Source organism: Rhincodon typus, chromosome 16 (assembly GCF_021869965.1).
Source record: "Rhincodon typus isolate 14 chromosome 16, sRhiTyp1.1, whole genome shotgun sequence".
NCBI classification, from domain to species: domain Eukaryota; kingdom Metazoa; phylum Chordata; class Chondrichthyes; order Orectolobiformes; family Rhincodontidae; genus Rhincodon; species Rhincodon typus.
In genome coordinates this window covers 24,764,010-24,780,247 of record NC_063347.1, presented here as the reverse complement: position 1 = coordinate 24,780,247, position 16,238 = coordinate 24,764,010, and the positions used below count along the sequence as shown (strand labels likewise).

The 16,238-nt window shown below is 36.8% G+C and overlaps 1 protein-coding gene across 2 annotated transcripts in view; it reads left to right on the top strand.

Annotated features, from left to right (window-relative positions):
- Nucleotides 1–16,238, top strand: part of phf2 (PHD finger protein 2) — a 131,258-nt gene that overhangs the window by 110,395 nt on the left and 4,625 nt on the right. The window contains exons 20-22 of one of the 2 annotated variants that reach the window (XM_020523277.2): nucleotides 9,383–9,478; nucleotides 10,750–10,859; nucleotides 11,175–11,289. In XM_020523277.2, the coding sequence (XP_020378866.1) occupies nucleotides 9,383–9,478; nucleotides 10,750–10,859; nucleotides 11,175–11,289 (321 nt within the window). Of the gene's footprint in view, nucleotides 1–9,382; nucleotides 9,479–10,749; nucleotides 10,860–11,174; nucleotides 11,290–16,238 lie in introns of those variants that run through there. The other variant, XM_048606181.1, reaches the window with a different exon arrangement.

Genomic DNA, 16,238 nt, shown 5'->3' with positions numbered 1-16,238 from the left:
GTTAACACCTGAATATTGTTTTCAATAGTTACAGTATGTACATTGGTACAATGTGCTTGATTTTTACTATAATGTTGGGTAGCTGACACATGAATAACCTAATGGGTCCTGACCCCACTTGATGTAGGTGTAAATGCCAAAATGCCATTTTTAAGTGTAAAACATACAATTGATCCATAAATGATTTTGGCACCAAATGAATTTGACTTGGCCCTACCATTTGATGAGGGCATATCGCAAGAGAGTCCCAATCAGCCCCAGTTGGCAGTATCAGGCATTCTTGATCAACACCAAGGTTTTCCAATGCTTCTGTTGGGGCATTGGCAGACTTATTGTGGACCAGAGCACAGATGACTGAGACCAACAGCCTGGATAGTCACAGCCTTCTATGACTTTGGAACTCTGTAATTTGTAGAAGCTGACTTAGGTCTGCTGCATCTAATTTCTTAGCTAGCTGTTTCATCACATTGTAAGCCTTCTCTGTTCCCTCTGGCCTCCTGCTGACCAGGAGGGTTTATCTTCTGAAGCCAGGAACAAAAACAGAGGTTCTGGAAAAGCTCAGCAGGTCTGGCACCACCTGTGAAGAAAAAATTAGAGTTAACATTTCAGGTCCGGTGACTGGACCTGAAATGTTAACTCTGATGTTTTCTTCACAGATGCTGCCAGGCTTGTGGAGCTTTTCCAGCAACTTCTACTTTTGCTTCTGATTTACAGCATCTGCATTTCTTTTGGTTTTTATCTTCTGGAATGCCTTCTCGCAACTTTGTCCAAAGTCAAGGTAGCTTGTTACTCCCTCAGGTGATGCTTGTTTTTTTAATGAGGCCTCCTCCACCAACCTCTGATGCCCTGAAAATACCAACAACTTCAACTTCTGACTGGTGTGAAATACAAGCCTGTCAGTCCCAGTGATGGCAACGCCATGCCACTGATTGAGCTACTGAGCTTCGTTTTCCCTCTTTCCAATCCCAGTTCCATTTCAAATTGCATCTGCTGCCTGTGTCAATTGCAAGCTTGCAACTGTAGCTATATTGAAAGGGTTCACAGCACAATTAAGACTTGTGAAAAGGTTTAACAGTATAATATATGGCCTGACTCAAGATTTTCTTATTCCTGATGTTTCCAGCAAATTCCGCCTCCCATTCCCTATTATTATGCATCAACAAAAGTAGAAGGAACATTAATATTGATTTAGAGATAGTACGAACTGCCGATGCTGGAGTCTGAGATAACAAGGTGTGGAGCTGGATGAACACAGCAGGCCAGGCAGCATCAGAGGAGCAGGAAAGCTGACGTTTCGGATCTGGACCCTTCTTCAGAAAAAAATATTGATTTATCTGTTTATACCACCAACTAAAACCTGGAACATGCTCCCACCACACTGCTAGCTTACATGATGTAATTTCCCTTAGTGTCTCCTGGAATATGTCCAGCCAGAGTTGGGAAACTTAGGTGATATATCAGCATTTTCTAAAGACAGATCCTGAAAGTATTCTGGTTTCCTCTGGATGTGAAAACTTAAATGTAAATAAATTTCATTAAAATGAAATGTCCCTTATGTTTTAATAAGCTCAACTTTTTAATGTCTAGATGCCATATTATTTTTATCATTTTTGTTTTTTGTTTCCATTTCCAAATGCAAATCATGGAATATTGAAAGCAAACTTAGCTTTTGCACAGCCCAAGTAAAATCTCAGTTAAAGTACATAGTAACATATAGTTTATTTGAAGTCATCTTGCAAAGTTAAAAGTTTTCCAAATGGGTATCAATTATTCAATCACATAATTGCATAAACAAAATAATGTCACTTAATTATATCCATATGTCTCACATAATGATCAACATTATTATTAAGCATGTTTTTGTACCCTTCCTCATACTAAAAGTATTTCTGACACTGTAACCTTAACCTTCAAAATAGTAATGGTACTGATTATTATCCTAAACTGGATTTAGATTTCAAAGGAATACGTGTCCTGCTAGGATATATATACATTTTAAAATTGGATTGATGATTAGTGCTGATTAGTATATATTAATGAAAGAGTTACAAATACTTCTGTTATGTTTAATCATAACTTGTTCTATACAAAATTTGAATAACTGGAAAACCAAGTTTCAAAGTGCTCTGCAAAACTGTGAATTTAGTTCAGAATTTATTGATTAATTGAGTAGATTACATTTATTAGTCATCTAAACATTATTTCATTCAAAATGTCTGGATAATATTGCTATGAATTTCTTTAAATTCAAAAATGTATTAACGAGGCAGTATTTATTTTAGTTGTGAGTATAGAAAGAGTTATTCCTCTCACTGGTGTACGTAGGATTCTTCAACCAGAGATTAACATGTCAAATATTTTCTAGGATTTATATATTAGAATAGACTTATACTCCATGCAAAGAAAGCAAGGGATAGAGGGACAACACCTAATTTACAACAAGACTTTATCGCCTGCTTAGAGATTATAAATGTTATGAATAAGGGAAGTTAAACAATGGTTAACTAAAAACTTCCACCTATATTTAGTGATTATGATACAGTAATCAGTTCTACATCTCATTCTTCAGGAATTGTGGGAAACTTTGAAATGATTATTCTGTGCAATGTTATGCGTTTATATAAAATGTTAAATTCAACTCAAGCAGTTCTTCTCTATGAGTCTTGATGCTAAGATTTGTCTGAAGTACTGGCCGCTTTGTGCTGTACGAGCCATGATCTTGTAGAAGGCTAATAGCCTGAAGGCACCTTAGTAATGAGCCTGCTGAATTCATTTAGTGCACTGCTGTCTAGGAGCAAGATGTGAAGCAGTACAAAAGATCAAATGGTACTCGATTAACCCATGTCTATTGATTTCAATGCAGGCAACACAGCAAATTTGTGCTTCCTGCATATTTGAATAATCTCTGCGTCTAGTCATTGCTGTTTATTGGATAGGTGTAGCAACAAGCTACCTCTTGCATGGCTTGTACCTCTTAAAACTAACCTGCAATCAAAGGGGAGGTGAAGGCAGTTGGACAGGAGGTAAATCTGATCTGGGAAAACGTAAGGAATGACACACAAGGGAGGTCATAGAGTTCACAGTTTTTGCTGCTGTATTATATTACAGACAGGAGGAGAGGCAAACCACCTCAAAAGGCAGTGGGAGTAGATGGTCATCAAAGTCACAACCAGGAGTTAAACTCCAAGCACCTGGAAGCAGTTTTTCCTTCTGCTGACATCCTCTGCAGGATAGTGCAGAATGCAGCAGACTACCATTCTTAGTGCCTGCTTTCCCAAGTACTACAGATTACTCCAGAGCACTTCAGGCAGCAGAAACGTTGTTTCAGCACTCTTTTAGTTTGCTACTATATTGCTTTTGGCAGCATGGCTTTCATTATGGAAAGCTGTCCGTGTGTTCATGGGTTGTACACTGGAATCATTCATCTTTGTCACTTTACATACTTCACTCTGTAGACTTTTGCAACTTGAGACACTTACAGAAAGTATCAGACATTTGTAGAATTGTAACAGCATCCAGAAGAGGTTAATTTATGGGAACATAGGAACAGGACAGTTCAGCCTGCTGAGCCCGCTCTGCCAATCACTTAGATCATGACTGATCATTTATCTCAGTACCACTTCTCACACTATCTCCATATCACTTGATATCCTTAGTCTCCAACGGTCTACTGATTTCTGTACTGACCATGCTCATTGATTGAGTTTCCATTGCACTTTGAAGTAGAAAATTCTAAAGGTCACTACCCTCTCATAGTGGGGGATAGACTTCAATATGCATATGGATGGGGTAAATCTAATGATCTCTAAGGCTGTAGAGGATGAGATTCTAAAGTGTGTTAGGAATGGTTTTCTAAAACAGTGTGTGAACGAATTGCCTGGAGGGCAGGCAGTTTTAGATCGATTATTATGGAATGAAAAGGGGCTAATTAATAATGTATGGTTAGAGATAAGTGCCAATAATATAGAGTCATAGAGTTGTACAGCATGGAAACAGACCCTTTGGTCCACCTTGTCCACGCTGATCAAATATCTTAAATTAATCTAGTCCCATTTGCTAGTATTTGGCCCATATTCTTCTAAACCCTTCCTTCTCAAGTATCCATCCAGATGCTTTCTAAATGTTGTAATTGTACCAATCTCCACCACTTCCTCTGGCAGCTCATTCCATACATGCACCACCCTCTGTGTGAAAATGTCGCCGCTTAGGTCCCTTTATAAATCTTTCTCTCCTTGCCTTAAATCTATGCCCTCTAGTTTTGGACTCCCCCATATCGGGGAAAAGACCTTGGCTATTCTCCCTATCCATGCCCCTCGTGATTTTACAAACCTCTATAAGGTCACCCCTCAGCCTCTGATCTCCAGCAAAAATAGCCCCAGCCTATCAGCCTCTCCCTTTAGCTCAAACCCTCCAAACATGGCAACATCCTTGTAAATCTTCTCTGAACTCTTTCAAGTTTCACAACATCCTTCCAAAGCAGGGAGACCAGAATTGAACACAGTATTCCGAAAGTGGCCTAACCAATGTCCTATACAGCCGCAACGAGCTCCCAACTCTTGTACTTAATGCACTGACCAATAAAGGCAAGCATACCAAAAGGCTTCTTTACAATCCTATCTATCTGTGATTGCACTTCCAAGGAATTATGAATCTGCATTCAAAGGTCTCTTTCAGGGCTATAGGTGTGAGACTGGAAAAGCACAGCAGGTCAGACAGCATCAGAGGAGCAGGAAAGTCAATATTTCAGGCCGAAACCCTTCGTCAGAACTATCTTCCAAGGTCTCTTTGTTCAGCAACACTCCCTAGAACCTTACCATTAAGTGCATAAGTCTTGCCCTGATTTGCCTTTGTGATAAAATTTTACGTTATATTTGAAAATGAGACAGTTCATTCTGAAATCAGGATATTAATTTTATAGTAAGGAAATTATGAAGGTATGAGGGCAAATTGGCTGGGATTAGGAAAATACTTTTTAAAAATTGAGTATCCATAGGCAATTGATAGTTGATAATTATAGTTTATAGTAACTCTACATTTCTTCAAGATGTGAAAGCCCAAAAATATTCAGTCACCTTGCTGACAGAGAATGTTAAGGATTAAACATAATTAAAAGAATAGACCTATGAAGTTGCTAGAAATAGTAATAAGAATTGGAAGATTATATTCATAAACTGGCAAGAAAAATTAAAAGGGATTGTAAAAGCTTCTAAAGGTATAAAAAAAACAGGAAACGTATGGCTAAGATCAATTTGGTCATTTAGAGAACAAGTCAGCAAAATTTATGATGGAAAATGGAGATGACGGAGAATCTAAGTGATTACATTATACTTGTCTTTCCGGATGAAAGTAGAAGAAATCTCCCAGTGTTAGAAATTCTAGGGACTCAGTACAATGTGGAATTGAAGGAAATTAGTATTAGTGAGATTGGAGGACCCTGTATTCTACATTCAAAGTATGAAAGAGGTAATAAATGTGCCCACTATTTAAGAAATGGAAGGTGGGGTAGAGAGAAAACAGCGACCTACAGACCAATTAGTCCTACTTCAGTACTAGGGAAAATGCTAGAATCTGTGAAAGGATATGATAAATGGACACTTATATAATAAAGACCTGATTGGGCATAACATGGATTTGTGATAGGGAAATTGTGTTTGACAAACCGGTTGGAGATTTTGAGGGTGACACTAAGAGAATTGATAAATGACATTTGATGAATGCAGTATACTTAGATTTTTAGAGGCTTTTGATGAGTTCACCTACAGGAGGTTAGTTAGCAAAATTAGGGCACATAGGATATATCAATGATTTGGATGGGGGGCCAAAATGTAACATTGCCACGTTTGCAGATGACACAAAGATAGATGGGAATGTGTGCTGTGAGGAAGATGCAAAGTGGCTTTAAGAGGATTTGGACAAAGTTAGCAAGTGGGCAAGATTATGCAGAAATGTAATTGTGAAGTTATCTACTTTGGTACAAGGAACAGATGTGCAGAGTATTTTTAAATGCTAAGAGTTTAGAAATTGTAGATGTACAAAGAGGTCTGGATGTATTCATCAATAAGAATCCCCTCCTCATCTTACTTGTAAATGACATACAACTGATCCTGGTTTTAGACTCACAGCCTGGGAAAACATCTATATCCACTTGCTACACAATTTTTTAAAGTCCCAATGAGATCATTCTTCAGAAAGCTAAAGAAAACAGACCCAATCTGCTCTCATTAGATCATCCTGCCATCTCAGCGATTACTCTAATGAACCTTCTTTGCACTACTTCTTTGGCAAGTAAATCCTTAGTTTGAGAAAGGGACCAAAACTGTACACAGTACCCCAGGTGACATCTCACTGAGTTAAACAAGTGCAGCAAGATGTCTTTACTCCTGTGTTCAAATCCTGTTATGATGAAGGCCAACATACCATTTGTCTTACTTACTACTTGCAGTTTCTTCATGCTCACTTCTAGTGACTCAACAGCAAGGACACCAAGATCACTTTCAGCACCCATATTTCCCAACTTCTCACGCTGTGAAGAAAAAGAAATCTGACATTCTATTTTTCTATCAAAGTGAATAACTTCACATTATATTCTGTCTACCATCTTCTGGTCCCGTTCCTTCACTGTTGCTGCTTAAAAGTCCTGGAACTCCTTCGACATTATAGATCTAACTACAGAAAATGGACTGCAGCCGTTCAAAGAAGGCAGTTCACCACTATCTTCTTAAGGGTAACTAAGGATGGGCAATAAATGCTTCCCAGCCAATAACGCCCATATCCCATGAATGGATAAAAAAAAATCACATAGCCTGTCCCTGTTCCCTTGAGCTTTCTTGTATCTTCATCACAACTTGTATTCCCATTCAGTTTGGTGTTATCAGCAAATTTGAAAAAATTGCAATTGATCCCGACATCCAAATCATTATAAATTGGAAGCAATTGTGCACGTTTTACTGACCCATGTGGTACCTCTTTACCAGCAGCCTGCCATCCTGAAAATGATCTATTTATTCCTAATCACTTTCTGCCTGTTATCTAATTCTTACTTCATGCTAGTATATCTCTCTCAATTCTGTTTAAATTTTTTGCTAACCGCTTGTGTTGAATCTTATTGATAGCCTTCAGAAAATTCAAATAAATGGCATCCACTGGTTCTCCTTTTCTTAGAAGTGACATTCTTGAAAAAATCCAAGTTTGTCAAACATGATTTTCCTTTTATAAATCCATGTTACCTCTGTCCAATTTTGCCATTGTTTTCTGAATGACCATCATCTGTAATAAATTGTAACGTTGTTCCTACTAGTGATGTCAAACTAACACATCTGTAATTCTCCATTATCCTCTTTCTCTTTTCTTAAATAGTGAGGTAACATTTGCTACTTTGTCTGTGGAATGCAGTACCTCAGAGTATCGTGGATGCTGGGACATTGAGTAAGTTTAAGAAGGAGATAGGCAGATTTTTAATTAGTAATAGGTTGAAGGTTATGAAGAGCAGGCAGGAAAGTGGAGTTGAGGTGAGATGAGATCAACCAGGGTCATATCAAATGGCTGTTTTTGTTCTTATATTTTTTCCAGTCATCGGAACCTTTGCAGAATCTAAAGTCTTGGAAGATAATCATCAATGCAACAACTATCTCTCCAGCCACCTCCTTTAACTCTTTGTGGTTCCGCTCATCTGGTCCAAGGGATTTGTCAACTTTCAATCTAGTTAACCTCTCAACTGCCTCTTTACTAATACTGATTTCTTTCAATCCTCAGTTTCACAAGTCCCTTGGTCACCAAGTTTTTCTGAAAGGTCTTGGTCACCGGGTTTTTCCGAAAGGCCTTCTGTATTCTTTGAAGACAGATGTAAACTATTTATTTTGTCAGCCTTTTCTCTGTTCTCCACTATAAATTCTCCTATCTGCATCTGTAATGATCTAATCTTTTTCTTTTCATGTACATAAAGAAGCATTGAGTCTGGATTTATATTTCAGCTAGTTTGCATGCGTATTCTTCCCTTTCTAAATTGGTTTCTTAACTCTGCTGGGTTCTAAAGTGCTTGAAATCCTCAGGATTAACCGTTATTCTAGCATCTTTATAAGCCAATTTCCTTGATCCCAACAGAGACTTTTACTTAATTCATTAATTACAGTTGCTTTACCTTTTCCCTTTGGGTGTTTGTGCTTTACGGAAATGTTCATCTGTTGTAGACAGTGTCACGTTTATTTAATTACTAACCATTGAGTACCTGCCATCAAATCCTTTACTTTAGTTTTTCAATCTACCATAGCCAACTTGCCCATCATATCTTTATGATTTTCCTTCTTCTGATTTAAGACCTAAGTTTCAGAATGAAACATATTGTATTCAAACTTAATACAAAATGTTATAATGTTATGGTTACTGTTTCCCAAGGATTCTGTGCAGCAAGATTATTAATTACCCTTTTTCATTAAGCAATACTAAATCCAAGATAGCCTGTGATCAACATACTCCTCCAGAAACTCACCTTGTATGTACTCCTGAATTTATCCTCCACAGCATTAGTACTCATTTAGTTAGTCCACTGTAAATTTTAAGTTGCCCATTATTGTTGTAAGTAGTTGAAGAAACCTTTAAATTATAATTGAGATGGGGGCATAGGCAATGGGATTCCTCCCTGCTGTTGAACACATGTTCAGTTATGTCAGGTTGTGTGAGGGCCTTAACTGGAGCGTTGAGCTCTACAATGTGACAGCTGGCGTAAAATCAGTATTGCACACTAATTTATATCATGATCTGTCTGTTCTGCATACTCAGAATTCACTGCTTATGCTCTAGTGGCTCAGCCAATGGGACATCTGTTGTGATTGCATGTTAGAATTGTTGATTTGGAGCTCAAAATGCACTCATAGAGTGCAGAAATTGAGTGTAAGCCAACCTAGTTTCGTGGCCAAGGTTTCTTGAAACTACCAACCCAGGTCTCTTGAGGTGTTCCAGGTCTAAACAACCTTCTGTGTGATGACATTTTTTTAAAATTTCCCATCTACTAATTAAACATTATTCTGATCAAAAATCCCAGGCCTGATAAGTTAATTGTTTATCTCTACATAGATGCCACCAGACTTGTTGAGTATTTCTAGCATTTTCTGTTTTTATTTCAGAATTCCAGTATCCAAAGTACGTTTCTTTTCTATCATTTTAAGGTGACTACAAACGTTAACAAGTCCTTTCAATGATCTTTCTGTTAGTATATCTTCAGACAGAATTATAAGCTGGTTGTAACCAGAAAGAGATATGTTACCTTGTAGAGTAGAAGTATGGAAAATGCGACGATGGTTTATTTTCTAATACAAGTTTTAAGTGTCATCTAAAGTTTTGTTTACATAAAACAGTTAATACATAAAGACCACTTTTATGTGTTTAGTTTATCCATCACTTGAATCTGATGATGATGATCCAGTTTTCAAATCCAGATCCAAAAAGAGAAAAAGTGCAGATGATACACCCTGGAATCCTACAGGTACTTTTGCAACGGAAGTGGAACATGTAGCCTTTGAAGCACTTAAACATTATTGTTAATCTCTTTACATTATGCATTCAGTTTGAAAATAAAATTATCTTTCTTTCCATTCAACCAAGCAAGATTGGACTACACTTTCAATCTGTGTATTGTAACAATATGGCTAATAATTTAGTTTAGCAAAATGTAGTATATGATCATTTATATATATAATTGTTCAGAATTCCACACCTCCAGCTGATTTCTAACTTATTTCTTATTTATTACTTAAATTTCATTGGCAATTTAAGCAATGTGTGAGAAAGGTCACATGGCAGATTCCTTACTGTACCAGTCCTCGTGTCAGCCTACATCAATATGTATGCAAAATAAAAGTATAGACAAAAGTCTTTCACAATTTATGGTATAAAAAGATATAATGATTAATCATAATTTTGATTTCTATGTGAAAGTTGTCATACCTTATACATGACTGGTACAGATCTGGTTTGAAGAAGATATGTTTCATTAATAATTAATTGCACTCAGCTTAAAAATAATTTACTGATTATGTCATTGAACAAACTCAGAAGAAAACAAAGTCTATTTTTTTTCATGATCTTACCATTAAATTAATTCCCTTTAATTTGCCTTCTCTTAATATTTAATAAGGACTTAGGGAAGAATGAAAAACAAAAATTTCTCCTGTGAGGACTCGACATGTTTTGTGCTGTGGATGTACTTTAAGGGATTATCCATGCCAAAACTGATTGCTGACAATTGACCACTACACAAATGTTGATATGGAGATTTACAGGAGTGTACCTTTATAGATATCTTCCTCCCTTTTACTTTTCTGAAGAGTTGTCTGCCTCTCTCATTTTCAAAATTTCAAATGACCAGCGTAACCTATGGAACATATTTAACTATATTTTGACATACCAAATCAAATATGTTTTATTGGCATCCTGAGAGAACTCATGTAATAGATGTATATTGTTCAACAATTGTATATTATCTTTAATCCCAGTCTTTTTAATGAAAGCAGTTCAGTTCAGTTTAAAATGAGCGAGAAAATGTTTGGTTCTTTACTATCTGTTTTCTGAAGTTTCTGCCTAACAAATCAAAAATGATACTTAATGAAATATACGTTTGATTCGGCATTATGTCATTATCCAAGTTAAAGGATTTAAAATAATAAACAACTTAATGGTATATTCTGATGCACAGAATGCAGCAATTACAAATTAATATTTCTTCATTTTTTTAATTTTTCTTTTGTATTTCTTTAGCCAGAGTTACACCATCTGTTCCTCGGCATGACAGGCCAACACGAGAAGGGGCAAGGGTTGCCTCAATAGAAACTGGATTAGCTGCAGCTGCTGCAAAGTTGTCTCAACAGGTGAGTTCCTTCAAAGCTTTCACTAACAAAATACATAACTGCATGGACGTGCTTTTATGTAGTATATATACTTGTGAAAAAAAATCAAATAGACCACACAGCTGAAGTTTTAAAAATAAATGAGAAAGTTTGTATAGTGCTTTTGGTAAATATGATTGTGTTTATTTTCATAATTATCACTTGCAAGAAGTTTAAAAATGGATTTCTCAAACCATGAACACATTATTGACTAATTGCTATGGATTTGAACATGAACAAATGGGTGTATCTACATATGTAAAGAACAATAATTTATGTTCTTGCATTTTATCATAGGAACAACAGAAAGTCCAGAAGAGAAAATATACGAAGAGGAAGGTGTCATCGGATGATTCAATCAAAATCCCTGAGGAAAGTGCTTCAACAGAAATGAAGACTGACAGCCATGCAGGTAGTTTCGTAGATCATGAATGTACTGTTGATGCCAGCACATTTGGTTATGGAACAATTCAGCAGTGGGTCTCAGTTATTGTCTCCTGCTGTGTTCCTGACGCATGTAAGACCACAGGTTATACCTCTGTGTAATTCAGCAGCTAATGGCAACTTTACTGGATCAGGTTATGGATAATGATAGATAAGAAACTGAAGAAAAACAGAAAGTTCTTGAGGATATCTATCTAACAGCATCTGTGGAGAAAAATAGAGTTAATGTTTTAAGTCCAAAAAAACTCTTGACCGGAACCATGTTCCTTAGAGTTACTGTGCACCATTGCTGGCTCATGCTCAGTCCCCTCTGAAATGCTTCTGGCTACTGATCCCTACATCAGACCCCAGTACAAACCCACACATGGGCCACTGCCATCATAGCTTCCCCTGCTCCCGCTGACAGCATTGTATCTTCCATTCTCCCTGACTCCTCCAGACATATCTGAGGACAGCACCAATGTTATAACTTCCAACAATCAAATTAATTTTGTCTACAAGCTGGCTTTGTCCATGTAGCTGGTAATCATAGAACTCCAATTTTAGTACAGTGAGTCCCAAGGCCCGATTTTAATCTGTCCATAGGCCTACCTGTTTTCAGCATCGGCCATGAACATATTGGGCTAGACGTTCATGGAGTCAGCCTGACTGCACTTGTCTTTAAAAATAGAAGAAATGACTTGGATGCAGAAGTCCTGTCCCTCTTTCTAGCACATGCTATTTTTACTTACTGGTGTAGGGGTGGGGTATAATTTACACAGACTGGATCCCAAACTCAGTAGGGCCATTTGGAATCAGTATGGTGTTCAAGTAGATTGTATTTTCACTGTATCAATTGGAATCTCAGATTTTTGAAGGAGATGTAAATGCTGTTAAAAGAGCAGATAACACCTGTCTGACTGTCATGATCCTGAAGTCACTTAAAACCTCAGCCCTTAAATTTAACAATCATACTGCAGCCTTCAGTCAGAGTAAGCAAACAAACACATTCTACTGGAGTGCAGTGACAAGTCATCTGGTGTAGCTTAGAATTAAACATTACCGTCTGTCCTACAGTTCCAATAGAATTAATTGGTGATATTTTTCAAGGGCTAGGATTATGGATGCTTGGCTGAGTTTCAAAAGCTCCAATACCACTTTTCTCAGTGGAGGGGCAGAGTGCAAAGGGAGGAGATCTGAGTTCACATGATGATCAACAGTTTTACAAGGCTGTTAAACAATTAGCTGTTTCTGATGCCACTGAACAAAAGTTTGTTTTCGTAACAAATTGTCAACCTAGAATTTAAATCTTCGAGTGGGTTTCATGAATGAGAGTTTTTTTTCAAGATCAAATATATCTGAACGAGACTTCTCTTAGATCATGCAATGTTTAATTTTCACAAAGCTCCTGAGGTCTGGCCATAGTGCCCATAATGAGCATTGAGTTAATGGACGGGTAAGGGCTAGAGGGCCTAACAAATTTGTAAACTAGGCTGAAGCACCTATCTAACCAGCTAGCCTCAGCACTCACTCTCTTCTGTAGTTGCCTTTGAACTTCCTCCAGGGGAAACAGGCCCAAATCGATCATGCTCCCACCTCTGGAGCAAAAAAACAGTGCATGCAAGGATTATTTCCATAGAGACGGGTCTGCTGAGTCAGGAGATTTCACAACTGGAGCTTTCCATCTTCTAAGCCCAAATCTGATCCTGAACAAGTAAAACAAAATTTCTAACTGAGTAGATTTTAGTGACGAGCAGCCCAGTTTTCATATCTTGGTTTTTTTCCCTTTTTTTTGTGAAGTATGTCTTATCAGGTTTCAGAGGCATTTCGATTCTCCAGTTTGTTGTGGTAGAACTCCTGTCATTTCTGGAGAACAGACTTTGAATTGAGCTGAAGTTTGTTAAAATAAAAATTATTGTTCTGACAAATTATATTTCTCGTTGAATGTGATGATGTTTGTCCCAAATAATTATACCTTTGCTGGAGGGTACATTTACATTGTGGGTTTAGTATTAGCATAAATAATTTCACTTTGTAACAATAAACTGGCAGTGTAGATCAGCAATCAGAAAGCAACCTAATTCCAAACGCAGCAGACAGTGGCCATCTGTAGGAGGTTTGACACAAGATGGGGTAGAAATCAAGTCTCAATTTGCTTTGCATAGTGCAGAATAGCTGTTTTAAACCTCTGGATCTTTGTAAATTTGCTTTATCTTAATTTGAATATTTTTGAAGCAGCCTGTCACTGTCTTCCAGTGAAATGACAAATTTTACAGTTGACGTTTGACTCTATTTCAGCCTTCAGTCTGTTGCTGTTTGATTTTTTTTTTTCACATTTGGTTTTGAACAACCTTGAATTGAATTTCTTATGTTTTGCATCCACATCTTGTTCTGGCCACACTCTGTTACTTCAGTCTCCACTCTCCATCTTCATACATCTATGTCTATTCTCAAAGTCTTGCATTCTCACTCCATGCTGACCTGCCTTGGCTTCTGCTCCCACAAAACCTCAACTAAAATGCTTATTCTCTATGTTTAAAAGTGCCATGGTTTTGTCTCTTACTCTCTATTTATATTCTTCTGTTACTATACCTCCATCCTTTGCCCTAAAATCTTCATTCCTCTGACTCTGTGTTCTCCTGTTCCTTTTGTAGTATATTTGTACACCTGAGTCCCATTTTAAAAACAAAATCCTCCTTTCCAGTTTATTTGTGTTTTTTTCACATTTAGTCCAACCACCAAGTGATAGAAATGGCTCAGAGCTGAGCTCGAGCTGGTACACAATATATGCAATAATCAGTTAGGGTAAAAAGAATGATTTCAGCCAACAAACAAAACTGTGTTGTATAAATCAGAATACTTAATAGAAAACAGGTTTACTAAGATTATGTTACATTGAAATTTTTTCCAGTTTAATTCATTTGCTGTGAAATTTAGAGTGAACTATGTAGTGTCCTTTAAGTCTCTTTCGAACCTATCAGCCTTGGGTGTAATTGTATTTTTATGTTAAAATTTTAAATCGTGTTTCCTGCTGTAAAAATATGATGTAAGTTAACACTGATCAATCTAACCTTACTTGGATTATTGTTTCTTATATTGAAGATCCTTTATTTTATTTACAATATTTCCTGATGTGCCGGTTCTTTTATATCAATTGCAAATAGACCAAAAGTACCAAGAGGCTCTAAGTTATATTTCTTGCTGGTGCTGGAATGCCCATTTGAGCCATTTTCTCCTTCCATAACAGTTCGAAACAGCCTGCATGATATTGCAGGCAATACTCTGACAAAATCAGCTGTGTAGAATTTTAAAGTGTGTGTTACATTACTTTAACTACCATTTACAGCGTATATGAATTCATAGCTACAGTCAGTAGCTTCAGTTGGAATTGGAATTCAGATAACAGGAATGTTAACTTTCCTAGTATGGCCACTATCTGAGGTTAGGTACAAGGGAATAGAGTGAAGTACAGGGCTCTAGCTCAGATGCAGATCTAGAAAGACTGAAATGAAATACTGGATGCAGATTGAGAAATGGTTTAATTTTCCAGCATTTCCTGTACCTGACTTTAATGAGATACAAAGTTATTTTAAAACTTAATTTAAAGTATTGCTCTATTTGTATCTATTGTGCAGTTACTCAACATTCTAAAATGTCAGAACAACAGTACACTAATAGCAAAGTGAATCACTATTCTAGCTTGTTCAACAGTTTTTCCTCATTCTATTGCTCAATTAAACTCTGTAGGGAACAGTTTGCTCATTAATTTCTTAGTAACTGTTGCATTTGGGTGATTAAGTTAATAGAAATATAAAAAAATTGTGATGGCTTCACAATTATTAATCTTTCAATACTTGCATTGATATTAATCTAGGTTAGCCACATGGTCATTTATGTCACAATAGAGACATTATAAGGTTGCAACCTAGTTTCAAAATTCATATAAATATTAAAAATTACCAAAGCTACTTTTTAAGTGTATTGCCTTCTGAATCTCTAATTAGATTATTGTCTTATTGTGAATGGTGTTCATTATATTTATATTATTAGAAAACTTGTATTTAAAGGAAATAGATTTATAATTATGTGAAAATGTAACTACCAGTCATCATCAGCAACAATCTGCATTTATATAGTGTTGTTAACATTGGAGGGCACTTAACATAGGAAGACTGTTGTCAAACAAATTTTGACTCCATCACAAAGGAGCTACTAGGGAAGATGACTTAGTCAAAGGGGTTTAAGAGTGATTCAAAGGAAAAAGTAGAGATAAAGAAGAAGTAAGGTGTTGGAAAGAATTACCAAAGTTTAGGATCTCAGCAGCTAAAGACAAGTGATTGCCTGAGTGGAGTGATTAATGCAGTACAGAGTTAGGAATGGATGAGCACAGTTAATTGAGAGAATTATAGAACTGGCGTAAGCCACATTTCTGCTTAAAACTGTTTGTGGAATGTAACAGTTGAAGTTGTATGATAAGGAAGAATTGCATATGCTGGAAATATGACATAAAAACAAAAAAAAATACAATACAATATAATACAATACTGCACAAGGACAGGTGCTATGGCCCACCAAGCCTGCACCAATTCCTAATCCTTATTTACTATTGACCACGCATGGTATCTATCCCTGTGTTCGCTTCACATTTATGTGTCTACCAAGATACACCTTAAACGTTACTATGTCCTGATTCCACCATCTCCACTAGCAGTGCATTCCAGGCACCACCACCTTTTGTGTGAAAATTTTTCCCTGCAATTATCCCCTAAACTTTTCATCTTGAACCCAAAAATCTCTGACTCTAGCCATGAATTCATATGCTCTGTAAATGGTAGTTAAGGTAATGTAACAGACAGTTTAAAATTCTACAGAGATAGTAGGAACTGCAGATGCTGGAGAATCTGAGATAACAAGGTGTAGAGCTGGATGAACACAGCA